The 27,933-nt window shown below is 59.9% G+C and overlaps 1 protein-coding gene across 1 annotated transcript; it reads right to left on the bottom strand.

Moving 5' to 3' along the window:
* Positions 1–892: 892 nt before the first annotated feature.
* Wnt9a (Wnt family member 9A) lies at positions 893–26,947 on the bottom strand. Its single transcript, XM_027922457.2, has 4 exons — positions 26,791–26,947; positions 6,700–6,956; positions 5,716–5,978; positions 893–3,688 (listed from the first exon to the last, which is right to left on the bottom strand). The coding sequence occupies exons 1-4, from the start codon at positions 26,883–26,885 to the stop codon at positions 3,206–3,208; spliced, it is 1,098 nt and encodes a 365-aa protein (XP_027778258.1). The 5' UTR covers positions 26,886–26,947; the 3' UTR covers positions 893–3,205.
* Between the last annotated feature and the right edge of the window lie 986 nt (positions 26,948–27,933).

A 27,933-nucleotide genomic window follows, 5' to 3' on the forward strand; every position in this document is an offset into this window, starting at 1 on the left:
CAGCCACAAAGCCACCTGTATGCAGGCTTGCAGGTACAGACCCTGAACACTGGACGATCCACCCACACGGGAACCCTAGCTGCACAGCTGGGACCCAGGACCCACCGGAGAAGACCAGTCAGGGTTCCTCAGTGGGGCAGGCCATGGGAAACTGACCCGGCCAGATTCTCACCCAGGCTGGACAGTTCTGCCTCCAACATTCAAGAACAGGCCCACTCAGGCCTGGCCTGCTGGGCAGAGGCCTGGGAGCTAAAGGTAGTCTGTGGAGATCCTGAGAGGGGGACTTCAGCCCAGTAGAGGCCAGAGGCTGGAGGCGAGGACTCAGCACTGGGGGCCATCCTCCCTTCCCAGGAGAGTCCCAGGGTCAGGAAAGAGAATTTGGAATTCAAATTAGGCAGATTTGAATTTTTCCATGGAGGCCTCTCCCAGATGCTCCCCAAGGAGGCCCAGGGAACAGGTGGAGGGCTGAGAGGGCAGCGACTCAGGGGAGTCAGGGCACGAGCAGGAGCCATCAGGGGTTCCAGCAGGATGTGTCAGAGGGGTGGGGACCACGGTGGACTTGAGTAGGAGGGCTTGGCCTGTGGGGGGCCGTCCCCTGCACAGCCTGGGAGGGAGGGAGAGAACTGGGTGGGAGTGGGTGAGTAAGCCCCTGCCCAGAGGACACAGGAGGTAGAGAGACCAGTGGGGCCTGGGCAGCCACATGGCATGGGGACACAGGCCCACTACAAGCAACGGCTCCTCGTCCTGGGCCCACATCTTCCTCTTCCCGTCCTCCCTCTGCCTGCCCAGGCTTCCTCCCCAGTCCTCCTCACATTCCCCACTCCCTGCAGCCGCCTCCTTTGCCTACCCCGACCCCCAGGGCCCCTGTGAAGGTGGCAGACTCAAGTGGGCATAACTTAAAATACATTTATTTAGTACTCCATTTGTTTCTGGTTCTGTTATACAAAGCTGTTAAATAAATACATTCTCCACAGTCACTCGGGTTCACACCCACGGGCTACAGATGAGGTAGAGAAATCAACAGGCTCGTGGGAGCCTCAGCACAGGGACGCCCCTCCCTCCTGGGCCACCCACCCGGCCAGAGGCAGGCTCAGGTCAGGCCCCCGCTGGGCTGGTGGGAGCAGGTGGATGGGGCAGAGGGAGACCACTGGCTCCGCGCCCCACAGAACAGCTCCTTCCACGCTGTCCCACAAGGTCAGAGGCCGCAGCCGGCACGGTGGCCTCCTCACTGAGCAGGACGCTCTGTGTGTCTTTAGAGAGAAACAAAACCACCAACAGACCTCTGCAGGCCGCCCCGGGTGAAGAGCCTGTTCTGAATGTTGAGGACACAGCTCAGCTGGTATTGGGTAAGAAGACCCTGGCCCTTGGGTGTCCTTCCACGAATCACACGACTGAGCTCCAGTCTCAGGGGCAGAGTGGCCAGGCCTGCTGCTTGGGACACTGGCAGGTGTGGACACCTGGGAGGACAGGCCCCCCGGGCCCGCCAGCCACTCTGCCCCTCTGGTCACCGGGATGCAGCCCTCACACAGCCCACCCACACTCACTTGCTGGGACGGGGCCTTGACCAAGGGCTGCCATCTGAACCCAGGAGAATAAACGGTACTGACACCATTCAGAAGGACCAGAGACCTGCAGCCACATAAACAGGCTTCCTTTCAAAAACAGTTTCCCCTTTGCTTCCTGGACACCGGGCTCTGAGGAGCCCATTCCTTGCTCAGTAGTTCCACACCTGCCTCCTCCCAGACCCCATCCCACATGAGGCCACCCACCCAAAAAAACTGCAGGCCAGACCTCTGTGAGCCAAAGGGCCACTATGTGGTACACCAAGGAGGTGGGACAACCCAAGTGACCGCTGACCACACCAGCACAGTATGCACACACGACCTACACTCACGCAACACACACACCCCACACACACATGCTCAAACCAAACTAGGTCAGTGTCGGTCACCCCTCCCCCTGATAAAACAACAGCATGGCCCCAAAGAAGGGTGTGCCACTGTCAGAGGCCAGCCAGAGACTCTCCAAGTGCGTCTGTCCCTGCCTGCCCCCACCCCTGTGACACACGAGCAAGTGTGGTCTCTCCATGGGATGAACTTTCAAAGGATGGCCTTGCCTCTTTCACCAAGCCCACCCCTCTGCCACCCCAAGGCCCAGAATCTGCAAGAGACCCTGGTGTTGACTTTCTGCCCATAAGGTACAGAGCACAGCCACCAAGTGGCACTGTCTCCTTGGCATGGGGTGGGGGGCCGGCTTCCAAGAAGCTCTGCAGGCCACTTGCTTCATTTAACAATATCATCTCAATTTAGTGGTTTCAAACGACAGGGCAAACAGGTCGGGAGGAAGACTGGAGCACAGGGACAGAGGAGCCCTCCCTGCCCAGCTCAGGGCAAGACAGAGTCAGCCCAAGAGGCAAAGGGGATGGAGAAAATAATAATTATTATATTAGTTAAATAATAATAATAATAATAATAATAATATAATATAATATAATAACTTAAAGTTACTGATACTCACTCCAAAGAGAAGTGCTCGATGTCAGAGAGGGAAGGCAGAGTCCTCCCCACCCGGGCACCTGGGCAGCAGGGCCCTGGAGATGGAGGGCTGTGCACTCTCCTAGTGGTTTGGCTCTCTGAAGACAGTGCTGGTGCTGGGTGCCGGGCCAGGCCCGTGCCCCATGGCGGCCTTGTGGTCACAAAGGTGCACCTGCCCTCCAAGCCTCAGAGGGAGCCCGGAGGCGGGGAGGGGCAGCCAACAGACTGGGGCCCAGATGGGGGACTGGTGTCAGGGATGGAGACAGCTGAGAAAGCATTGCTGCAACGCTCTCGGGTCATGGGAGAAAGCTCAGGCCTTGGGCAGGAGCACAGGGGTTGGGGAGGCCAGACAGAAGCTGGCCTCCACAGCTGACCCAGACACCAACCCTGGGGCCCTGGGCTCAGCCCTTGCAGCTGGAGCTGCCTCCTGCTGCACAATGCCTGCCACAGCCGGGGTTCAGTCCTTGCAGGTGTGAACCCTGCACTCCGTGCATTTCCTACACCCCAGGCAGGGCTGGAGGGCCTGGGCTCAGCCCCTGTGGGTGTAGACCTCCTCTCACTGTGTGCATTGCCTACACCCCACACGGCAGGGCTGGAGGGCCTGGGCTCAGCCCCTGTGGGTGTAGACCTCCTCTCACTGTGTGCACACTGCAGGGCTGGAGGGCCTGGGCTCAGCCCTTGCACGTGTAGACCTCTTCGCGCTGTGTGCACTGCCGGCACTCCACATAGCAGCACCAGCGTACCTGGCACTGGCAGGGCCTTGTCACCACCCGGCTCTGCGTGTTGTGGCCGCGGCCACAGCAGATACTCTCACAGTTCTTCTCACGGTGGCACCTGCGGCCAGCTGTGCCTGGGGAGAAGCGGCCGGCCAGGCAGAAACTGGGTGAGTCGTCCAGGTGCACGAGCTCGGGTGTGCGGGGCAGCGGGTCAGCACTGCCCACCCCTGAGGCCCGGCCCCGTGGTGGGGAGATGGCACCTGCCTCACCCGTGGCCTCGTTGGTGGTGCTGCCCACCTTGAGCGCCGTCTCATACTTGTGCTTTAGGTGCTTGCCCACCTCGTGGAAGGGCGCCAGCTGCCGCCAGCAAGTCCGTACGGTGCAGGAGCCTGACACACCATGGCACTTGCACGTGGTCTCCACCCCGGCCTTGATCACCTGCAGAAGGCATGGATGTGAGAGCACCTGCCAGGTAGCCCAACTACCCACCCAGGGCTGGACAGACCCAAGCCTGGCCAGCAGGGGTCATCACCATCTCTCTGACATGGAGGCTCCACTCCCTGGTCCCTGTGCAGGTCCCTCTCCCTCCAAGCCAGGGACTACCCAGGACAGAGGTCCTATGGCTGCACCTTACCTTCCAGGACACCTCCCCAAACCTCTGTGAGCAGACACCCCCCACCCTGCTGAGACACCCCTTCCTGCCTGGATGTCCACCCCTCTTCCCCTTCAACAACCCTAGGCCCACTGAAGTCTGCTATGTCACTCACTGGACAAGCTGGACAACCGTGCCCTGACCCCACCTAAGTACTGGGGACCCACAGGCACAGCCCTGAGCCCCAGCTGCTGTTGTAGGTCAGTCGCTGCAGAAGGGCAGAAGCCCACTCCTGACAGCGAGAGAATTCTACTGCTGGAAGAGCTTCCCGAGCGGGGTGCTCCTCTGCCTCTCCAGGAGCAGCCCCAGCTGAGCACCCACGGTCCACATTGGGAGGAGGCTGGGGTCCCAAGAGGGGCTGGCTTTCCCTTGGGATCTCCAGCCTGGGATCTCTTCCCTGGGGCAGAAGCAAGTGGGGAGGGGACTAGCCCTTTCCCAGGTGGGCCCGGAGCCAGACCACGAGTTCCCACCATGGCCCCAGGAGGGCAGGCTGGGTGGGGGGTTAAGAAATGCAGCCACCGGCCCCCTCCTGCGGCCACGGCCACGAAGACTCCACTTAGTGATGCTTTGCTGAGAAACCTAGACGGGTTTAATTAAAATGTGGCTGCCCCAGGTCCAGGGCTTTTCACATTCTGACTTTTCATTAATAGCTCACAAAAGGGCGACTGGGGAAGGAGGGGTCAACACAAAGGAAAACCAGGGCCTAGCCTGAGGATTTAATCTGCCCTCCAGTTTCACCCGCCTGCCAGCCGGCTCAGGAAGGCAGGAGGAGGCAGCAGAGCACTGATGGACAGGGAGACTGAGTGCTTAACAAGTGCGTGGCCGGAACTCTGCCTTCTCATAAAGATCGGCTCCTGAGGAGGCGTGCTGGCCCTGCCCTCCTGAGACCCAGGCTGGGCCTGGAGTCAGCCTTTGGTGGTCAGGGCTGGTCGGGGACTGGGGTCGGGTGTCTTAGAGTTAGGGATCTGCCCCTCCCTTGCAGGAGCCAGCATCTGGAGCTCTGGTGACGGGAAGGACAGCCAGAGAGCCAGAGAGCCAGGTTCACCCAGGCTACAGCCCAAGGCCTCCCAAAGGGCCCACTGGAGAGCTTGGAAATTTCTCTTTCTGAAACTTGAGTCTTTTTAGTTGGGTCTCTTGTAGCTAGCTCTGCTCGGAGTCTGGCTATAGAGGGACCAGCAGAAGAGGCGTGGACAGCCCTGAGTTGGGTGAGTGGGTTCTGCACTCCCAGACTCTTCCCAGGACCCCCAGGTGACACATTCCCACTATGACTGCTCTCAACAGTCTTGGTGACAAGCCTGAGGGCTGCCCTAGCAGGAGGGGCACATCCCGCCGACCCCTGGTTCCACGACAACCCAGGAACCCTTCTGGGCTCTAGACCAGCAGTGGCAGGCCAGAGGGGCCCATCCAGCTGTCCCTCCCAGACTATCCTGGGGCCTCCAGTTCCTCTTCTCCACAGGGGATGCAGGGGATGTCTCACTGGGGCACGACGGGGCACCCCTCCATGGCTAGTGCCCCCATCTGTCCTATGGTTAACAAGCTCTATGGGAAGTAGCCTCCGTCCAGCAAGCCCCTCCCTTCCTATGTCCACTCATCCACATTCAACCCCAGGCCTGCGCCCAGCCCCTTCCCCTCACCCTGGGCCCCGCCCACTGCATGCCCAGCTCCACCCACCCTGCACCTTGCCTCTCCACAGATCCTGTACCCAACCCCCCATGTCTTGCCACACCTACTCACTCTGCACCCCGCCCACCTGCCCCTGTCCCTTCCGGGGCCTTCAACAGACCCACGCTGCGCCCCGCCCCGCTCTGCTTGCCTTCACACCCACGAGGTTGTTGTGGAAGTCCACGCGGGCTCTCAGGTCCTTGCTTGACCGCCTGCCCAGGAACTCCTTAACGAACTTGCTGCTGTACTTGAGGTTGTCCCCGCAGCCGCCCCACTGCCAGGCCTCTCTGTTCTCCAGGTCCGGTGCCTCGTCACATGTGCAGCGCTCCATGCGCCCGGCGCTGCACGCCTTGGCCAGGGCGTGTGTCAGGCCGGCCGAGGAGATAGCATAGAGGAAGGCGGTCTCCTTGAAGCCTGGGGTCAGCAGGGGCAGGTCAGTGAGGCCAGGGCCCCAGGACCCTGCACCCATCTGGAGGTTCCCATTTCACACGTGTTGCAGCCAAACCACAGCTGGGGGCTCTGAACCATCCCCTCAGGTGAGCAGGTGTGTGGTGCTGCCTGCCTGGGGTGCAGGGCACGTCCAGGGTGCTGGAACTCAGGGCGTGGCCCTGCCCTGGCCTCAAGTCCCCTATGCTTGGTTTCCTTTGGTTTTGTTTTGGCAGTGCTGGGGATGGAATCCAGGGCCTTCTCCGTGGAGGACCTCCCTAAGCATCTACCACTGATCATCCGCCCAGCACCCCAGCCCTCAGCTGGGGCAAGGCTGTGGAGGGGCCCCAACCTCTGTGCCCCAGGTGCAGGAGGGAGGAGAGGAGGGCTTCTCCTTGGGTGGAGGTGTCTGGGCACTCAGATACCTGGCATGAGTCAAGCGCTCACAGATAGCCCGGGGACCTGTCAAAGACTGAGCCAAGACGTCCTATGCCACCAGGCCCTCCATGAGTGTGTGTGATGGAGGGGATGGGTGGAGGGAGGTGAGGGGCTGCTCTGTCCAGGCCCCAGCCACTGCCAGAAGCCAGGCCTCAGGTCACCTGGGACCCAGAGGAAGAGAGCACGCAGGAGGGATATGCCCACAGCCCTGCAGTCCTATCTTTGCCACCTGGGCTCTTTGGCCAGATCTGGGCAGGGCCTGGGCACTCACCTCTCTTGAGCAGGCTGGCGCGGTAGCGGCCCTCCAGGGTGCAGTTCCAGCGCTCAAAGCGGAACTGGTACTGGCACTCGAGCGCACTCATGCTCACTGCCTCCACCAGCGTCTCCGCCACGCCCGGGTCCCGCCGGCACATGCGCCTTTGCTTGCGCTCTAATTTCAGCCGATCACAGGCCTTAAAGTGAGCCTGGGCAGCTGCCTCAGGCTCCAGGGTCAGTGGGAGGATGGTCAGGGGCTCGCTGCCAGTCAGCCTGGGGATGGAGAGGCAAGAGTGAGCCCCAGCTCCAGCCAGGGCCACGGGAGCTGGGGACAGAAGAACCATCCCACAGAGCCAAGCAGGAGGAGCCCAGCCATTTCAGGGAGTCCAGTCCACACCAGCCACACTGCCCAGACCCATGGAGCCCCTTCCCTGACACATACCACCCCCACGAGCACAGCCAGGCTCAAGCTGCAGCAGGGGATAGGGCCAAATCCAGGACTACAGCTCCCTGGTGTCTCTACCACACTCTGCTCCCCTCCCCAGCTTAGAGACCACTTCCCTCTGATGCCACCAGCTGGGGGTGTCCCATGGGTCTATGGCTTCAGGGGCAGGCCTTGGCTTGTTCCTCCCTGCCTGCCCTCTGTAGCCTGGTGACCGGGCAGGGTCTTTCAGTCTTGGAAGGGCAGGACTGGCCACCAGAGTGAAAGGACAGTTCTCAGTGAAGACACTCCAGGGCCCAGCTCTTCACAAGTGGCCGGAGAGCTCATCCCCCAGCCTAATGGCCAACTAAGGAGAGGCTCGCCCTCCCCTCCTCGCCTTCTAGTCACGTACCCTCCTGTCCCAGGCTCCTGCACCTCCTTCCTCTGAATTCAAGCCTGCTAGACCCCCATGTCCCCACAGTGGATGGCAACCCCTGGACACTCCAGCAGGCCCTGTCCAGAACACATCTGTGCAGGCCTAGGCTGTGCACACTGAGTGAGGCTCCCAGCCTCAATGCCTCAGCCCTGACCCGGCAGCTCTGCACCCTGCTCCATCCCAGGACTGACACCCGAGTCCTGCCAGCTCTGTGCGTCACCCACAGGCCTCAGCACCCCATGTGGGCAGACTGCACATGGAGCCCGCAGGCACACGCACTTCCCGCCATGCCCAGGCCTTCATCCTTGGACGAGGAGGCATCTGTTTGCACGTGGGCAGGACGGACTAAGTTCCCTGCCTCAAACACCACAGGAGACAGTCCCCTTTGCCCCTCAGCAGGGGCAATGCTGTTGTGCCCAGGCTCCTCTGGGAATGATCGGGGGTAGCGGCTTTGGAACACTGCCCTCACCTGAATCCCTCGCAGGGGGCTGTGGACTCACCTGCCTAAGGGTGGTCTACAGGAGGGCTGGGGCGGGAGCAGGGCCAAGAGGTTGCAGAGGGGATGTGTCAGCCCCACAGCAGGGGTAGGGCCCTGGGAGCATGGAGTAGGATGGGGCCTCTAGGAGGGCAGAGGGGTGCAGGAGGGCACAGCGGGGCAGAGGTAGGGTCTCCTGGGAGCTCCCAGGTTGAAGAGAGGCTCTGGGTTGGGAGGAAGCTGACTGGAGGGCCAGGGCCAGAGCCCCACAAGGGCTGGGCTTCACCTCCAAAGCTCCATCTGAGCAGAGGGCCTCCGGGAGGACCAAAGGCCAGCGGTGGACTCCAGCCTTGCCAGGTGGCTGAGCTCAATGATGGCTCCAGACCAGGCCCCGGGAGAGCTGCCCACCAGGGGCAGGGGTGGAGGCAGGCTGGGGCAGAGCCTTGTGGCTGCCCACCAGAGAAAACCAAGGCAGGCAGAGCCACAGCCCAACTCAAAGGCAGCTCTCACCGGAGACCTCTGTCCCCAGATAAGAATGTCACAGCCAGGTTCAGGTCAGAAGCACCAGAAAGGCCTCAGCGTCCATTGCATGTGCCACGGCCTGGACTTGCCAAGACGCTCCCGTGTCCAGGGAAGCTCTGTGGCCCAGACCCTCATGGGGGTCTCATGGGGGCACAAAGTGCACGTGGAGTTGTGGAAGGGGGCACGAGGGGCAGGCAGAGGAGGATCAAGGGAGACAGAGAGGAAGTGGGGACAGGGGAGGGGACTTGCAGGCCAAGGACACTTCCTGACACACAGCCAGTCGGGGGTATTAAGACAATGACACTCCACATGTGTCTGTGCCTGGGGGACACTCCCTCCACTCCAGTGGGCCAGCCTACCCAGGAGGTCGGGTCTCCACCTGGCCAGCCTGTGCTCCCCACCCTCTGCCCATGGCTGACCCTGCCTTAGCTCTATGCATAGCCTCAGGGACAACTGTCCTAGAGGCTCCTGTCCCAAGCCAGTGCCATGTGAGGACCAAGGAGGGTACACAGGGGAGAGGACTGGGGCTGAGGCACACGACAGGGAGGCCCAGGGTGAGGAGGTGGCATGCTGTCTACTAGGTCAGGGCTCCCACCATACCAACCTCAAAGCCAAGAATGACCCTTGGAAGCACTGAGGGAAGATGACAAAGTCACACAATAACCTAGAATAGGAGCGCTGTCTCTGTGACTCTGAACTCAGTGGGCGTTACAGAAGCAATGATTAAGGTGTTTTTAAAAATCTCTGCAGAGGGAGCAAAAGAAGAGACTTAAAGACCAGCAGACAAGTGACATATGGGGAAATATTGGAGAAAATATCAGTGTGCAACTTACATCCCTGAGCGAGAACTAACTGTGCATGCATGCCATGTGTGGGTGTGTGTCTGTGAACATCTGTTTTCTATAAATGAACCCCAGGAGTCCATCGAAGCGGACAGGATGGACAGGAATAAGAACCTTGTGTGCCGTTGCACAGTAGTGGGACCACAGGTGGCGATCACGCAGCGTGCCTGACGCTAGGAGAGGACCTCAGACCTTCCCACCATGAACAACTGATAAGTGTCGGAGGAGATAAGATAGCTTCACCCGATTTACATAACACGCAGTCTACACATCAGAACACCAATGCACACGTGTACGTTTTACGTATCAGTTTAAAAACCAAAAATAAAGACAAACAATAACGGAAATGGACAAAGGACAAACATGCAGTTCAGAGGAAGGAAACAGCCAGCTGTTGGGACGTGGAACACTCCACTACCAAACAGCACTGTTCTGTCTCTATCAGAGGAACACGCATCAAACCTGGGAGCAGACCTTGCGCCAGGACAGGGAAAGACAGGCTCTCCCTGGAGGGAACTCCAGAACAGTGTGCCTATAAAATTCCACGATTCATCCACTGACCTGGTCTGAATGTTCATCCTCACCCCAGGCCACAGTGTCAGGAGGTGGGGCCTTTGGGACATGACGAGGTCACGAGGTGGGAGCCTCATGATGGGATCAATGTCCTGACAAAAGGACCCCAGGGAGACTCTGCCCCTCCACCACGTGAGGACGCGGCAAGATGGGCGGCCAGACGCTCCACACCGTGCCCTGGGGCTCCAGGAGTGGGAGCAGTGCCACAGAACAGGCTTCACACTGGACGGCTCTGCCCGCCAAAGGCCACCTGGGTGCCCTGGGTGCCTGCGAGCTGGGCTGGCTGAGCTCCGAGGTGCCAGAGGGGGAGTGAGCTCAAAGCAGCTCTGGTCACGATATCTCGTGGGCCAACGGGCAGGTGGCCTGATGGTGGGCCGAGGACACCGGGTCCTGCGGATCACGCTCAGCAACGCAGGATGGCTGAGTGGACTCGGGGAGGGGGCGGGAGTGTGGCCGGTACGTCAGACCCACGTGGCCATGGGTGTTGAGTTGCCATTAAAGTAGCGGCAGCCACGGTGCACCCCCGACCCAGCCCCAGCCCCGCTCAGCAGACAAGGGGCACTGAGAGGTGTGCAGGACTCCCAGCACAGGACAGAAGCCATCTGCAGATGCACAGGACAGGGAAAGGCCCACAACAGGTGACCTGGGGCAGGGGAAGCCTGTCCTCTCCACGTGGCTGAAAGCCATCCCTGTGCCTGCCCACCCTGCACACCAGCCTGGGTGGCTGGCTCTGCCCACGGGGTTGCCACCTCGAGGCTTCTGCCTTGCAGAGTCCCAGGCAGGCTGGCACGTACCGCACAGGTCCCCGCCAACAGAACCAGCTGCCCACCTCACACGGACCACCTGCTGCCAGGCTTAACGCAGCTGCCACCCAGTCCCCAGCAGGCAACCTGCCGAGAGGGGGCAGACAGGCCGGCTGCAGAACCCAGCACAGCCACCTCCTGGCAGGGACGGCAGTTCCTCTGGGGCACAGGCCCTTTTGCCCACCCTGTGCCGTCTTCTGCTCAGAGTTGGCAGCTCGATGGCACAATGGGCTCCACCTTGTTTAGATGTTCTTATTTCCAATTTTGGAAGTCTCATGTCACGACATACACGAAAATCCACTTGGAGTAGGTCAGTGAGTTGAGACCTACGCCTGAAACCATGAAACCACCGGTGAAAACAGGAAATGCACACGACGTTGGTCTTGGCAAGATTTCTTGGACGTGACCCAAAAGTACAAGCAACATCAACAAAGAGAGCACATGGGGTGGCATGGAGCTGAAGAGCTGCACAGCAAAGGAGCCGGCCAACGGGAGAAGAGGCCACAGGATGGAGAGTGGGAAAGGGCACCCACAAACCACATGCACACAGCCTGGAGACAGGTCTCTCCAGGTTGCTGAGGTTGGCCTCAAATTTGTGGTCCTCCTGCCTCAACCTCCCAAGTAGCCGGGACTATAGGCGTGTGCCATCATACCTGGCTCAGAATCATACCTCTGATAAGAGGTTAGTATCCAAAACATAGAAGGAACTCAACTCAGTAGCAAGAGATAAACCATTTAATAAATGAGCAATAGATCTAAACAGACATGTCTCAAATGAGGATGAAGAAATAGCTAACAGATACATGAAAGAAAGCTAATCATCAGGGAAATGTCCATCAGAATCACAAGGAGACACCTGCTCACTCCAGGAAGAATGGCTACTGTCACAAATAGCAAGGACAGCAGGTGGGGGCAGAGGAGAGGGACATGTGCACCACTGTGGAGGACAGTGTGGAAACTGCCCGTCCAATCATGTGCTACACATGGGGCACCTATGGAGGACATGGGTCCGCGTGTCCAAGAGGCACCAGAACTGCCCCTCACCACAGCCCCCTGCCCAGCAGCCAAGACACAGGAACAGCCCGTCCACCCACTGATAGCAGATGAAGACACTGAGGCCCCGTTGACAGTGCATGCTACAGAGTTCAAGAGGCCGCACACTGGAGCAGGGGATTGTCAGGTCCAGGGAGTGAGTCAGGCTCTGAGAGACGAGGGCCACGCGTGCTCCCTCACACTCTGCAGCTGAGAAAGCCAAACTCTGCAGCAGTCAATGCTCGTCACCAGGGCCGGAGGTTGGTCAAGGTGCATGGTTTCTGCTAAGCAGAAGAATAGGCTCAGGATGTGGGTCACACAGCATGGCGACTACTGTGTTCCTGAAAGATGCAGAGAGCGGACTCCATGCTTCCTCGCTCCAGGCACGCAGCCCCGTGAGGCTGTGCAGGCGAGAACTCGCCCCAGCAGCCCTTCCACAGTGGACCATGCAGCGCCTGACAGACACAGGTGATGGGACCTGTCATTTCAAAGTAGAAATGTAGAAAACACTTTTTAAAAATGAGCCCACCTGCTCTCACATCACGAAGGACCTTCCAAAAGCCCTCCGCCTGCTAACCTCAGGCAGCTCCCTAGTGAGCCACACCAGCCGGAGCATACCATCTCTGGGAGGCCCGATGTTCATAGGGAACACGACCGACCCAGCATGACGTTTGAGAAGCCGGCCTCGTGCCTGCAGCGCCACAGCCATCCCCGCCTGCCCATAGCCCGACTCTTGTTAGGACTTCCTCAGGAGCTCCCTAGGCAGGCCAGGGCCATCGGTGGCGAGCCAGCTGACCACCACATTGGGCTTTAGGGTCTGCGGGCATGGACTCGGGGTCCCTTCCTGTCCACTCTGAAGACTCCAGTCCTGGACTCCAGCCCTTCTTTACAAGGTTCACTGGGCCCACTGCTGACACACAAATGGTGAGTGGGCTCCTGTGCCGATCAGGTTCTGCTGCCTCCGCATGCCCTTGCCACCACTGGAGCCCTTCCATGTTCTCTGCACATGACCACACGTGTTCAGAGATGGGCTTGGCTTCTTTGTAAGGTTCACAGTTGGACGACTGCATACGTGACTGTATGTCTGTCAATGCACACACAAGTGCACAACATGGTATTTTGAAACACGTCTGCTGCACGGTGATCCGGTTGAGCTGGGCAGCCCATCCGCCACGCCACTAGCTCGCTCTGTGTGTGATGGAGCACTCCCTACACCTAACTGGCATCTCCGCCCAGCCCTGGTGCCCACCACTCCATGTGCAGCTCTGTGGGCTGCCCGGGGAAGCTCTAATGGGTACCAGCCGGTCGGCCCAGTCCCCTGTGCTCACACCACGGTCTCCTCCCCTTCACCAGCTCACGCGCTCGGCTCCTGTTTCCTGAGATGGCAGCACACGCAGAGCGCAGGGGTCTCTTCCCACACCGACTTCAACTCCTCTGGTGGCACACTGATCTGCATCCCCCCACAGTGGAAGGAAGTGTTCTTTTCCTCCGCACCCTCCCTTTTCAATCCTTACAGCCTGGTTTTTGTTGCTGTGCCTGTTTCCTTGATCCAGAAGGGTCTTGGGTACGATGTGGCAGCGTTGGCCGGCTGTCCTGAATGCGGCACTGCAGGCCTTCCAAAGAGGTGCCCCTAGCAGGCAGGTGGAGCGTGCAGCCAAGCCCGTGCTCCATGTCGAGGGCTTCCCTTCACGCCGGTCTCCCTCAGGGGCCCCAGCATGGCTCCTGCCACCCAGATACAGCCAGTGGGCCCCAAGGACAGCCCTGAACAATGGTGAGAACTGAGGAGCAAGGGCTGGGACACTGCCCACAGAGCCCAACTGCAGACTGCTCTGTGAGGGAAATGGGGTCTGTTAAAATAGCCAGAATCTCTTATTTATGAAGGGTGAGCACAGCCACCCCCATCTTACACTTGAACTTCTGTAGGATGCCTCTTGGTCACCCCGGATCATGCTGCCGTTCCCTGTGGTTCTTAGCAAAGAACCTTTCAAAATCCTTAAGTGGGCTGGGTGTGCTTGTGCACACCTGGAATCCTAGTTACTTGGGAGGCTGAGGCAGGAGGATTGCAAGTTTGAGGCCAGTCAGCAATTTAGTGATGCCAAAAGCAACTCAGTGAGACCCTGTCTCAAAAAATAAAAGGGCTGGGGACACAGCTCAGTGGCAAAGCACCTCTAGGTTCAATCCCCAGTGTAACAAAAAAATCCTTAGCCGTGGCACTGTCACACAGAGCTCTGCATGTCTGTGGTGACCTGGAGAGACCAACCTACCTGGTCAGAGGGTTCCATCCTACTGGGACCCTGACGGACGGTCTCCGACAGCACTTGACGGAGGTTGCTCGCCAGTGTTGGCCCTTTTCTTCGCCTTTGCTCTTCCTGTCAAGTTCTGGTGCCTGGCGGGTGCTCTGAGTCTCCTGAAGGTCTGGGCTAGGACAATCACGTCCTCTTCGCTATCTGGAAGAACTTGCCATAAAGCCACCTACACCTGAGTTTCCCTTGGTGGAATAATTTCCATTCCAACCCCCTTTCTCCCTTCACTCTGAATGGTTGCGATTTAAGGCACAGACCATGTGTCCACAGCTGTGTATTCACAGTACGTGGGACCATCATAGCCAACTTGGAACCCTCTCATCACCTCAAAAAGAATCCACTTGCACTCATGTCACAAGGCAGCCTCCCGTCTCAGTGGACGCAGCTGCTCTGGACAGTCTGAGGAGGTCAGAAGCAGCAGTGCCTGTGCCCAGTGTGCTTCACTTGCCCCAGGACTGTCCAGGTCGCCTCCATCGCTTCACGTGTCAGAACTGCCTTCAAGAGGAAGGCCTCCCACCAGTGCAAGCCACATTCTGCTTCTCTGTCTGTTAGGGATGGACCCTTGGGTTGGTCCCACTTTCAAACAACTATGCCTGAACCCTCTGGGAAGGCACACGTTTGAGGAAGTGTCTTCACTTCTCTTGGGTACATTCTTGGGAATGGGCATGCCAGTCAATGCCGAGCTACACGCTTAGACTTTGGAGAACTGTCAGCGTATCCTCCCAAGTGGCTGCACCGCACTGTTCATCTTTAGGCAGGGGACGTGTGCTCTGGACTCCCCCTTTACTGGATCAGGTGACCTGCCGTTGCTGCTGCTCCAGGTACGTGATGGGCAACAGTCTGCACTGTCCTCCGCCACGTGCCCTGGGGTCTGCAAGAAGAGCTTCACTGGCTCCCAGGTATCAGCTCTGTGCTTTCAAGTCACACTCCTCCTCAAAATGGGAACGGAAGGCACAAACTGTCATCCTTCCAGTGACTCCTGACCTGCAGTCTAGTCCCAGCACAGGGAGGCACACAGGGCCCAGTCACAGACCCGGGCAGCACTCAGGGGCCAGTCACAGACCCAGGTGGCACTCAGGTGACCAGTCACAGACCCGGGCAGCAGACAGGGCCACAGACGCAGGCACAGACCCCAACACCTTACCTCGTGCACTGCACTCTCAGGTCTGGGGTCCTGGTGTGCTCTCTGGGTCCATCTGGGCCACTGACCACGCTGCCCTGAACTTTGCCTTCTTTTCTGTCTGCCTGAAGTTTTCCTTTTGTTCATTAGAAGTCTGTTCACCTGCCCCCTGGTCCTCGGCTGCCCTCAACACTGGGTCTGACCTGCCCCCTGGTCCTCGGCTGCCCTCAACACTGGGTCTGACCTGCTCCCTGGTTCTCAGCTGCCCTGGGGCACTGGTGGCACCCCCTGCCCCGCCCGTGGTCATGCTGTTGGGCATAGTGGTTCCATCCCGGGCCCAAGAAGGCTGTTTCCTGGGTCTGCACTGGCCCTTCACAGGGACCTCACTCTCCGCAGGGCCTTCTGCCTTTAGAGCTGGGTCAGCCCATGGCGCCCAGCGGCTCTGGGGAACACTACCTGGACTGGGTTTTTTCAACTGCTCTTACAGTCTTTGGCTCTGATGTCCTTTAATCCTAGCATGTCACATTCCTGGGCACATGTATTTTTGTTCCCCGCCTGGGAAGACGTTGGGCCCCTTGAGTTTTCTTCATGGCTTTACTGGGCTTCAGAGACCTCGCCTCCTTTCCCTTCAGCCTCAGCCCAGGCCTGTTCCCTCCCCAGTTTCCCGTCTCCGGCTGCACTGGCGGTTCTTCTGACCAGGCTCCCAGCTTCCTGACCTCTCTCCGCAGTCTCTGATGGCCTCTCAGTCTGTTGCTGACCCTGTCCTGCCTGGCGTTTCCACCTGCTGGGCCAGTTCCTGTGGCGCTTGCTCCTCACAGACATTCTGAGCTTAACTGCTTTGGTTGCCTTTCTTTTCTTCACTCTTGGTCTCCTGCTGTTGTCATCGGCCTTCTTGGGATGTGAGGGGGGCTGTCCCACTCTGCCTGGGGTCTAGCGATGGGTCTGCTAGACCCACAGGCCTCCTTATCCCTCACCACACACTGGTCACCAAATTTAAGAAATGTGAGCAGGTAGAGTCTGAAGCAGAGGACGAGACACTGCGTGGCCACAGCGCACAGAGAGCCCGGTCACAGGCCTCTGGAGGAGCCTCCTTTGTATCAGGGGTCCTGCAGAAGTAGGGAAGGGCGACCCTCAAGGCAAGGTCACAACAGGGCTACAGCCAGTGTCCTTGTAAGGAAAGGTGAGCACAGGACAGGGAGGCTACATGCAAAGGAGCAGGCGTTGGGGAGATGCTGCCCAGGATACCACGGGCCCCAGCAGGACAGCAGCTGGAGGGCAGGGGACCCTGGCTGCGGCCTTCAGAGGGAGCCTAGGTCTGTTTCAGACATCCTCCAGGCTCAGGAATGCAAATCCTCTTGCTCCAGGGGGCCCAGCTTGAGGTGCCTTGCTACAGCTGACCCAAGATACTGATGCTGGTCTCAGGAAGCCTCCTCAGGGAGGGAACCAGCCAGATCCCCAGCCACACAGGACCCACACCCAGAACACCCAAGGCCAAGGCCAGGCTGTGCCTGGGCCACACCTAACTCAGGCCAGCACCCTGCACGTCACCTGGCCTCCTGGGGGCCCAAAGATGGTGGTCTTGGGGTTCCCACGGGCTCCAGGGCTGTCCTCCAAGTACCCCAACCTGCAGCAGGCCCTGGGGTCTGCTCGGCCCCCACCTTTAGGGCAGCACTGTTCCCATGGCTCTCAGCTTCCCTTCAGCTTGTCAGCTCTTGGGCAGACTCAAAGAGAAATGCACTGTGTGTGCACATGGCCTCAGATACACCTTCATGCACACCCACAAACACCCTACGGGCACCACACCTCCCCACCAGCACACTGCACACACAGACATATCCACACTTGCTCACACAGACATACCACACACATCCCCACACACAGACATACCATACACAGACACACACAGACATACCATACACACACATATACCACACACACACACACCTGCAGACACACATACATACCCATACTTGCTCAGACATACTATACACATACCCACACACACAGACATACCATACACACACACATATACCATACACACACACTTGCACAGACACACACACAGACATACCATACACACACACGATATACCATACACACACACCTGCACGCACACACAGACATATCATACACACACACACACCCAGACATGCCATACATACACACAGATATACCACACACACACACCTACACAGACACACAGACATACCATACACACACACCTACACAGACACACAAACATACCATATATACAAATCAGACACACAGACATACCATACATACACACTTATACAGACATACCATATACACACACAAACACACAGACATAATATATACACACCCACAGGCACACACAGACATACCATACACACACATATACCACACACACACACACCTGCAGACACACATACATACCCATACTTGCTCAGACATACTATACACATACCCACACACACAGACATACCATACACACACACATATACCATACACACACACTTGCAGACACACACAGACATACCATACACACACACGATATACCATACACACACACCTGCACGCACACAGACATATCATACACACACACACACCCAGACATGCCATACATACACACAGATATACCACACGCACACACCTACACAGACACACAGACATACCATACACACACACCTACACAGACACACAAACATACCATATATACAAATCAGACACACAGACATACCATACATACACACTTATACAGACATACCATATACACACACAAACACACAGACATAATATATACACACCCACAGGCACACACAGACATACCATACACACACCCACAGATACACACACAGACATAACCACAATTCCCACACACACTTACCATACCACAACCACACACTCTTATACACTCACAGACTTACCCACACACACATACCCCCACACACTCACATACCCACACACATACCCCCACACGCTCACACACATACACAATGCTCTCACTCCTGCAGGCACACATCAAATCCACGCTGTGAAATACACACACACACACTCATATATGTGCACATGCAATAAACATACACAAATGCACACACGTAGCACACGTGTACAAACGCGCCCACGTATGTACAGACTCCACACTACACAGGGTGAAGCTGTGACTCCTGGTGATGGACTTCCTCACTGGGAGAGGTGTCTGCACAAGTGCCCCGTGCACCTTCAGGCCACCCTCAGTGCCTGGCCTGCTGGGAGCTGTCAGCTGCACAGAGGCAGGACATTGAGCGTCAGGCTCAAGTGCTGTGGCCAGGGCTGCACGGCCACCAGAGGAGAGAGGCCAGACTGCCACCAACTCCCCAGTGAGAGTCTGCAGCCCTGGCCCAGGGCCACAGCCAGCACCCACTCATGCTGCCTTCCCAGGGAGGAGTCCCTGCAGTCTCCAGGGGGTGCCCGCAGCCCTGGGCCCCAGGCAACCTGAGCCAGCTCCCACCCCATCATCCTGTCCCCATGGTTCAAGCTGCAGCTGTGGAAGATGTGTTGCCTTCCAGGAAGGGAAGCTGCTCTGGCACAGGGGTGGGTGGTGGTCAGGCGGACGGTGCAACAGGGGTGGTCGTGCAGATGGGGCGGGGGGTGGGGGAGGTGGTCATATGGATGGGGCATGGGGGTGGTGAGAGGTACTCTGAGGACAAACCCCACTCCATCCCAGCTTCTGGGGCTAGAAAGATGATAGTGCAGATGGGGCACAGGCAGGTAGTGGTTGTGCAGACGGGGTGGGGGGGGTGGTCATGAAGACAGGGCACAGGGGCAGTGGTCATGTGGACAGGGCACAGGGGTGGTTCTTGCAGACGGGGCACGGGGGGTGGTCTTTCAGATGGAGCAGGGAGGGTGGTCATGCGAACAGGGCACAGGGCGGGGGTGGTCGTGCGGACAGGGCTGGGGGGGCAGTGGTCATGCAGACCAGCACCGGGGTGGTGGTCGTGTGCAGGGGGCGGGGTGGTCGTGGGGATGGGCAGGGCACTGGGGGCAGTGGTCATACAGACGGTCACGGGGGGGGGGTCGGTGTCCTGGGGACGGGGCTGCCTTATGACAGCACACACAAAGTTCCAGGGCGCCCAGGCCTCTGCCTGGGAGGTGTGACCCTTGGAAGGGTCATAGGATGGCTTCCCTGGGCCCTGGAGACTGGCCAGAGCAGGGAACCCAGTGCTGAAAGGCAGGGGCCTGGCAGCCCACCACCCAGACCTGTCCGGCAGTAGCCCAGGGCAGTGAGAGGCACTCTGAGGACAAACCCCACCCCATCCCAGCTTCTGGGGCTGGGCCTGAGGCTGCCATGCCATGGCTGCCCATCTGACAAGCCCGGTGATCCCTGTCCTCAGGTGAGAGCTGGAGAGCAGGTCCCTCCCCAGACTGACCAGGCTGGCAACGTGCCTGGTCACCTGAGCTGTGAGCTCTTTCCCCTCAGGGCAGAGGGAGGGAGGCCAGGCCCCCACTGCTGCCCCTGACAGCCCCCTCCTGCCAGCAGGCCCGGCCACCCTGACGGCCACCCTGCCGGGACCCAGCGCTCCCCCAGCCAGGGCGGTTGAGCCAAGGCTGCACCCCAGGAGCCGCAGAGCCCCGCCCCGTGAACCTCCGCTGGCCAGACAGCTTTAATTTCCATGTGAAACAAAATCAAAACAAATTCCAGCACTGAGAGCATGGGGCTGAGGTTACCCTCCACCCGCCCCAAGGCCTGCAGCGCAGCCCTGCTCGGCCTAGCTTCCAACCCAAGCCCAGGGGCATCCTGCAGGGCAACAAAGACACCCGGTGCCCAGATGTGCCCAGGCCCAGGCTGGGGACAGGAGCTGCGAGGGAGCACGGGCCCAAGACCCAGCTGTCACTCAGCAGGCCCATGTCCTGAAACCTACCAGAAACGGTCCTGTCCACCCTCGGTGCAGCCAGCTGAGTCCCACAGCCCCAGGCCCCAGGGCTGTGCACTGGACCCCTGGGGAGAAGAGGGGAGTGGCGGCTTCCTGGAGGAGCCACCTCTGCTAGTGACCTTGGCCCCTGTGGTCCTCACCAGCAGCCTGACCACAGGGAAGGCAGGGGCAGCATGGGACCCCCACATCACTTCCTCCCAGAGATGGCTGTCCCCCAGGGCCTAGCACTGTGCCCAGGCTGTGGCCTGGGGCTTCAGCCCCACCATTGCCATTTGCCGGGACAGAGCATGTCCTGGAGATCTAGGGCCTGGACGCCTCTGGCAGCACCTCATGGTCGCCAGGCTTCCCACCCACTGGCCCTGGTGGCTCCGGGCCCAGCATCGTGGAGGAAGCGAACGCGGCTTGTGGCTTGCCTCTCCCTCACCTCGTCCGGCTGCCCGGCCCAAGGCGCTGGGGCTGCCAGCTGGGCGGCGGGGTTTCCTCCTGTGGGCAGCGGCACTTGGCCAGCAGGGACCTTGCAGGAGGGGTAGGCCCATGGGGCCCAGAGCAGGGGCAGCCCGGTGCCACCCAGACTAGTGGGTACAGTGAGGCTGTCCCCCAACACTTGCCACTGGGCTGGGCCTGGCCCACAGATGTACTTCCAGATTAACCTCCGCAGGAAAACCAGCAGGTTGCCAGTCCCCAATGGGCCAGGCTCTGATGGCTGCCCCTGTGGCCATCCACACCCGGGATCCCTCCTCACAGTGGTGTAGGCACACTGTACCTGGGCCACGATCCATGCACTAGAAGGTCAAGTAGCCTGGCAGCTAGGGGCATAGACGCTCCCTGGTCACGACCAGAAGGTGTGGACACAGCACAGCTGGTCAAGGCCAGCCAGGACAGTGGGCCAGGCCAGACCACCTGAGGAATGAGTGCCATGAGCCCCATAAGGTAGCAGAGGGACCCCATGGCCTCAGAGCCTTTGGGCAGGGGACAGTGCCCACTAGGGGAGACTCACAGTCCCTCCTGCTTGCCCTGGGTTTGGCTACCCAGGAGAATTAAACACAGCGGGGCTGTTAGGGGTTTCTGGAAGAGAGGGCAACCCAGGCAGAGCCTCCAGGACAGGGGAGGCCTCGGGCAGCAGGTGAGGGCTGCAGGGGCACATGGCACCCTTCACCCTGACTCTGCAGAGTCGGACACCAGTCAGAAGAGAGTCCCCAAATGCCCACCTCCATTGGTTCAGGGGCCTGGTTTCACCCGTGGTTGCCCCAGAGTTCATGCCAGGCACGGGCCTGGTCCCCGATGTCTGGGCCTGGTCCCAAGCCTGCTGCAACCTGCCAGCACTACCCAGTCGCCCAGCACAGTGCACAAAGGGGCTGGGTGCCCAGCAGGCTGGGATCAAGAGGGCAAGGGCAGGAGGCCTGTCACCAGGTGCCGCTCTTCTGCAGTCAGCAGGAGAAACAGGCGGTCCCACTCCCCGGCCACCCACCCTTATCGCTCCTCGCCCTCCCTGGGGCCCGGGCCTCTCGGGAGGGATCTGTACACGTGTACTCTCTTCTGGGGTAAAAACTACCCACATGCTGTCCTGTGATGGCCACGCTCCAGGGTGGGGATGGGGCAGGACTGACAGGAGTGGCCCCTGCCCTTGGGGCATCTGGACGCTGACTGGCACCCACCAGGCCCTGCCCAGGGCAAGATCCGAGCCGCCGCAGGAGGAGGAAGCACGTGGGGTGAGGATGGGAATGGGATTAGGCAGCTGACGCCCTGTCCAGACGGCCGGCTGTGGGCAGGACATCTGTGCACACAGCTGAGGGCACCAGGTGGCCGACACTTCCGCCTCACCTCAGATCTGCCTCGGGGCTGCCCTACACCCCTCTCCTAGAGAGAGCTCCAGGGAGCCTGAGAACTCTCGCCCTGGGGTCTGGCCTTGGCCTACGTTGGGGGCCCGGGAAGACCCCTGCCAGGGATGGAGACACTGGGCAGGCTGAGGCTGCACGGAGGCCCTCGGTCCTCTGTGCTCCATGCAGGGGCTCCGCCCACCCGCACCCCACGCCTGCCTGCACAGGCCCCTCACTCCTTCTGCTGGTCACACAGGCCCTCATGAGCCAAGGATGGATGCCATCTCCACACCCACTTCCCCAGTCGAGGGAGCACTCCTCCTCTGGCCAGACCCTGGTCTCCCTCACAACCACTGCCGGCCTCACTTCCAGGGCCACCTCAAAGAGGCTGGCCCAGTTTCCCCACAGCTCCCTCACTGCCCTGTCCTGGATCCCTCCCACCCTCGGCTCCCAAGCTTTCCTGCGGTGGAACCTGGGGTCTCCATGGACAGCATCTGTCCACAGCATGGTAGCCCCTCCTAATCAGGTCAGCCCAACCCCCCACTTCCGACTTCCCTGCTCTGTCCACTCTGCTCACAGCAGGAGCCCAGGCCCAGACACCCCCGCCCGCCAGCCCCCCACCCCCTACCCGCTGTGCTCCCACCACATGGTTCTCAAGCACCATGAAGCCTGGTGATCCAGGCCCCTCCTGCCTTATGCCCTCTCCAGGGGCCAGCTGAGTACCCCCAGACCAAGCAGCTGTCAGACCTGGGCGCATGGCCCCAAGGCATCCCCAGCCAGGAACGGGATAAACACACTGGCAGGCGGGACGAGGAGTGGGCAGCCCCTGCCCTTTACCCTGAGGGGCCTGTATCCTCATCAGTATCCTCCACCCCCATAACAGCAGCCTCCTCTGTGAGAACAGGCCCTCACAGAAGGTTCTTGTGAACAGGGGGAGACCCCCCCCCAGACACCCACCACATGCTAGGATGTGGAAGCACCTGGGGGTGCCACCACCTCCATGTGTAGGGACAAGTGTCTGCCTGCTCGGGGATCAAAAGACAAGGTTCTCTACCCAAGAAGAAAGCCAGAATAAGTAAAGAGCTCTTACAACTCAACAACAAAGACAAACAACCTGACTAAAACAGGCAAGGAACACAATAGATGCTTCTCCAAAGATTATATACAGGGCCAAAAGCCACAGAAAGTTGCTCAACACCATTAGCCACCTTGTACGTGTATGTCAATACCACAAAGAGACGCCCCTTCACACCCACGAGGGTGTCTAGAACCAGGAAAATATAAAACAAGTGTTGTGCATGCTGCAGGATGCCAAACAGCACAGCCACTTAGGAAGACAGTTTGGCAGCTCCTCAGAAAGTGAGGCACAGATGACCACAGGACCCAGTAGCCCCACTTCTAGGTGCAAACCCCCAAAGAGCTGAAGACCCAGGTCTGCTCAAGGAAAAGAAATGCTCACACTCCCCTGTTCACAGCAACACTGTCCAAACAACCAGACAGCCGAAATAGCCCAACTATGTGTCAGCTGACAGCGCTTTGGAACACCTGTCTGTTCATCCCACGGAGGAAGTCAGACAAGGGGCAAGCACCAGCCAAGCTCGAGGTGGAGGACCCTGGAAATGACACCGGGGAGGAGCCAGACCAGGAAGGTCATGCAGCATGTGCTTCTGTTGATCGGAGGTGTCCAGAGCAGGAAAATCCACAGGGACAGCAGAGCAGTGGCCATGGGGCCAGAGGAAGAAGAGGGGGGCTGAGTGTTGGACAGGATGAGTTTTCAACCCTGAGGGCAAGGTTCTGGAATTAGTGATGGCTGTGGGTGGACCAAAGGCTCCCAGTTGAAGAACTCGACGGGATGGGGGTTATATCCAGCCCAGCCTCAGCAGCCCTACACCACTGGACCCCTACGGCCCCTCCTGGCCTGAAGCACCCAAACTTTGCTGCTTGTGCTGGTTCCAAGACCATCAACTCACGCTGATGTCTGGCCTGCTGTGAGGATGCGGCTGGGGACACCAGACCTGCAGCAGGCAAGAGAGGCAGGACCTGGCTTGCAGAACTCCATCAGGGCCCAGCTTCCCACCTCTGTCTCCCAAAGTGGCCTGCAAATGTTCCCTGAGTGATACAGAATGCAAGGGGTCAAACCCAAACCTAGCCCCAGGTGTATGATATGCCTTCTGTGTCTTCTAAGAAATCAAGTGGAAAGTCCCATGCTCCGAGGTTCCTGCAGGGGGCTGGCTCTCCCCTGCACAGCACCCCTAAGAGGAGGGCTGCAAGCTGCCCAGGCCTGCCAGGAACAGCCCCAAGACCTTGAGATCTGGACTCTATACCCTTCTAAATACAAAACATCCCAGCAGGGGGACACCCCAATCTGTTCTAGACTTTCACCCACTGGGCCCTTCAGATTCATCCCCTCACCTGAGAATTCCGGGAGATGGGCAGGGGACAAGGGAGTCAAAGTCTGAAACCCACCCCCATGGCCACCAGGGGAGGACCCGGGTCTGTGACTTGGGGCTGGGCAGCCAGGCCCAGGAGCACAGGCATGTTGGCAGCCCTAGGAGAGCCAGATGGGAATGCCACCTGCTGATCAGGCTGAGATGCAGAGCTGGGCCAAGGGGGGAAGAGGAGAGCCCCTTCCGCACAGCCAGGGGCCAATCTGGAGGGGTCCAGCAGTGGGGTGGCCAGAGGCCTGGAGAAGGGAAGGGCAGCCTAAGGTTGGGTTGCAGCTCAGGGAGGGGGCAGGGAGGGCTCCCGCTGGCCACGTGACCCTCCCCGGGGCCAGCCTCTCCTCTCCGGGTTCCTGGGCTGTAACTGGAGCTGCGTTCCTGCCTGGGAGCCTCGTGCCAGGCAGAGCTTTGGAGAGGGGGAAGGGAGAAAAGAGCCCTAGATTCCAGTTTCTTCTCCCTGCTCCCTGTCCACTCCAAGCTGGGGAGGGATGTCCAGAACACCCACACCCGCAGGGAGATTCCACCAGGCTCCTCCCGCAGCTCAGGCCCTGTGGAGTCTCTCAGCACTTGGGAACCTATCTCCTCCCTTGGCTGGGCTAGGAGCAGACCTTCAGCCCCCAGCCTGCCTTCCTCCACAGCTTATTAGGAATCAACTCAAGGGAAGGCTCAGGACACCCAGCCTGTCCCCTGGCTCAGGGAGGAGCCTACTCTCAGTCCACTAGAGTCCAGTGTCCCCCTACTTTGTGCCCCTACGGAGCACATCTGCTCTCAGCCCCCCTTACAGGACAGCTACCAGGAGAGCTATACTTGAGCAGCACTCAGAGGGGACTCCCTTGAGGGGTCCTTTGAGGCCACACAGCTGGGCAGAGGGGCTGACCAGGAGAGACACAGTGGCACTGAAACCATTACTACCTGCACATGGCCAGCAGCCAGGATTATTAGGAAGCGGTAACACACAGGCACAGCTAAAACTGCAAAGCTTGGGATGGAGGCCCAGGATCCCATCCTCCCCATCTTCGTGGGTCTGAGAGATCCCAGGCAGAGCAAACCTGCTGCCCAGACAAGCCCAGGGTGTGTCAAGAGCCTGGTGAGCAGAGCCTCTTGGCCGAGCTGGAGAGTAAGGCACAGCTGGCGGATAAGGCTGTGTGTGACTCACGGTGGACCTGTGGCCAGACGGCCATTCTCCGGCCCTCCCTCCTGCCTCCTGCCCCAGGGGTGAGGCTCAGGGCTGCACAGATGGCAGGCAGGGGCTATACCCACAGTCCGAGCCAGGAGAGGGCCAGGGTGGGGACCCCAGGGGAACCAAGACACGAAGCTGACCCTGGAAGACAACCCTGGAGAAAGGAACAGACAGAAAAGGAGGAGAAAGAAAAACACAAAGGGAAAGTTTCCCATGAAAATATTTTATTTTCTTTGAGAACAGGATACACCTGCAGGGCTCTTCGGCCCAGGCCGGCCTCTCCCTGCCCTGGCGGGTGCCAGATTCCTGGACCAACGGGGCCCTCTGCCGGCGAGGCTGCTGCAAGCGCCCGCGCCTGGGCCAGAGGCTAGGGAACAGGTGACCGCGGAGGGCGGCGGCCCTGGAGCGGCCCAGGGCGCCCAGGAGGCCGACGAGGACCCAAGGAGCTAGCCAGGGCTCCCAGGGGCGGCGCCCGGGGAGGGGGGAGAGAGCTGGGGCGCTGCCTCACACTCTGGACCTCCGCATGCCCAAAGCGCAGCGTGGGTCCTTCTAAAGGTCGCTGGGTTCAGACATCCCAGACCTGAGAAAGGGAGGAGATGGGGAAAAGGGGGGAAAAGAGGGGGGTGGAGGGCTGACGCGCCGACAGTGCCGCAAACTGCTATGTCAGAGACTCAAAACTGGGTAGCGACCCGCGGGACAGCGGCGTCCTCTGCCCTGGCCAGGTCTCACAGACGCGCTCCCAAGGGCCAGGGTTGGGGCCCGGGCGGGCGTCAAAAGCAACGCGCAAGAAAAATAAATTTCTCTGGCTTGGAGGGTTTTCTTTTCCCCCTTTGGGGCTCAGTGCAAGGAACATCTGGATTTTGTACGTATTTTTTTGTTGTTGTTAAATTAACTTCTCGAGGAGAGAAAGGGGGGTGGGTGGGCAAGGGCCGGGAGGCTCCAGCCTTTTGGCAGGAACTCCGCGGCCTAAGGCGCCGACGGCGACGACTCTGGGGTCACGGAAGACCTCGACCCTGCGCAAGCCCGTCGGGTATGCCGGCCTCTCTACCCCCAGTGCGCAGCGGGGGGCACCGACCCACGGATCGAGCGACGCGCGAGCCGCAAACAAACAGCTCCAAGCAACCCGGGAGCCCCGCTGAGCGCTGGCCCGGGCACCCAGACCGCGCGAGCCCCGGGGCTCCGGGCACCCCCGCCCCGGCCCCGCCTTCCCCGCCCGCCTGCGCGCGCGGCCGCCCGCCCAGGGCACCTACCCGAAGTAGGCGGCCGAAGGGCGCAGCGCAGCGAGCAGCAGCGTCAGCCCGAAGGCCGCGGCCAGCCAGCGCGCCAGCAGGGACCCATCCAGCATCTTGCCGCGCCGCGGCGGCGGACCATCGCGCTCCCGGCTCCGCGCAGGGTGCGCCGCGGCCGCCGCCCTCTTATAGCGCCCGCAGCAGCGGCCGCGGGGCGGGGCGCCAGCCAGCTGGCCAGGCCCGCCCTGCGCCCGGGAGGAGGGGTCACGCCGGCGCCGGGGGCGGGCCGAAACCCGAGCCGCGCGCCCCGCCTGCCGCCCGCTCGGCCTGGCCGCTCCCGGGGCGGGTCTGGGGCGCGACCGCCGGGAAGGGAGGGGCAGGCCTGCCAGAGCGGTGGGACCCGCAGAGGGTCCGCGACGGGAGGTAGTGTGGGGGCCGGGTCCCGGAGGGCCAGAATCGTGTATCCGCAGCGGGACAGCCCGAAGCAGAGCAGAAACTGGAGCTCAGGGAGAATTTGGGGCGGGATGAGTGTCGGCCGCCCGGGGCTAGAAGGCCAGGGGCGGGGACGGGAAAGGCTGGAGAGCCGGGTGCGACTGCGAGGAAACTTGGACCGCTGTGCGGCGGGGGGGGGGGGGGGGGGGGCGGGGGTGGACATTGGCCGCGAGGCAAAAACGCGGGCGCGAGTCCAGGACTCTCGAAGGGTGTTGAGTCTGGGGCCGCTGCTGCCTGCGCGGAGTTGGGGCACCCAGGCAACCAAGTACGAAGAGGAAATGGAAATGGGACTTCCAAGGAAGGAGACCCAAGAGGCTGTTCCCCATAGTGGTTACCGTGGACGATTTGGGCCTGGGTCCACTCCGGTGCGATCTGGTCCCTTAGGGCTTCTGACTCTCCATCGTTAGGTTGAGCAAGAAGAGCTAGCACCTGAAGTCACCGCCAGCCCTGACCATCAAGCAGCCGTTCCCAAGAGCCCATGTCCTCACCATCCATGAGGATGGTGAATGAAGGGTGACTCTTGGGGATCAAGGTGCTGGAGTATGGAAGCATGGACTACCAGTGCCTCATTCAGATCCGTTTCTGGAGCAAGAGCAAGATGGTGTCAGAGAATTCAAAGCCTAAATTAAAACAGATACAGTTATTGGATTGACCAATGGATGGACCTTGGCA

Source organism: Marmota flaviventris, chromosome 5, assembly GCF_047511675.1.
Source record: "Marmota flaviventris isolate mMarFla1 chromosome 5, mMarFla1.hap1, whole genome shotgun sequence".
NCBI classification, from domain to species: domain Eukaryota; kingdom Metazoa; phylum Chordata; class Mammalia; order Rodentia; family Sciuridae; genus Marmota; species Marmota flaviventris.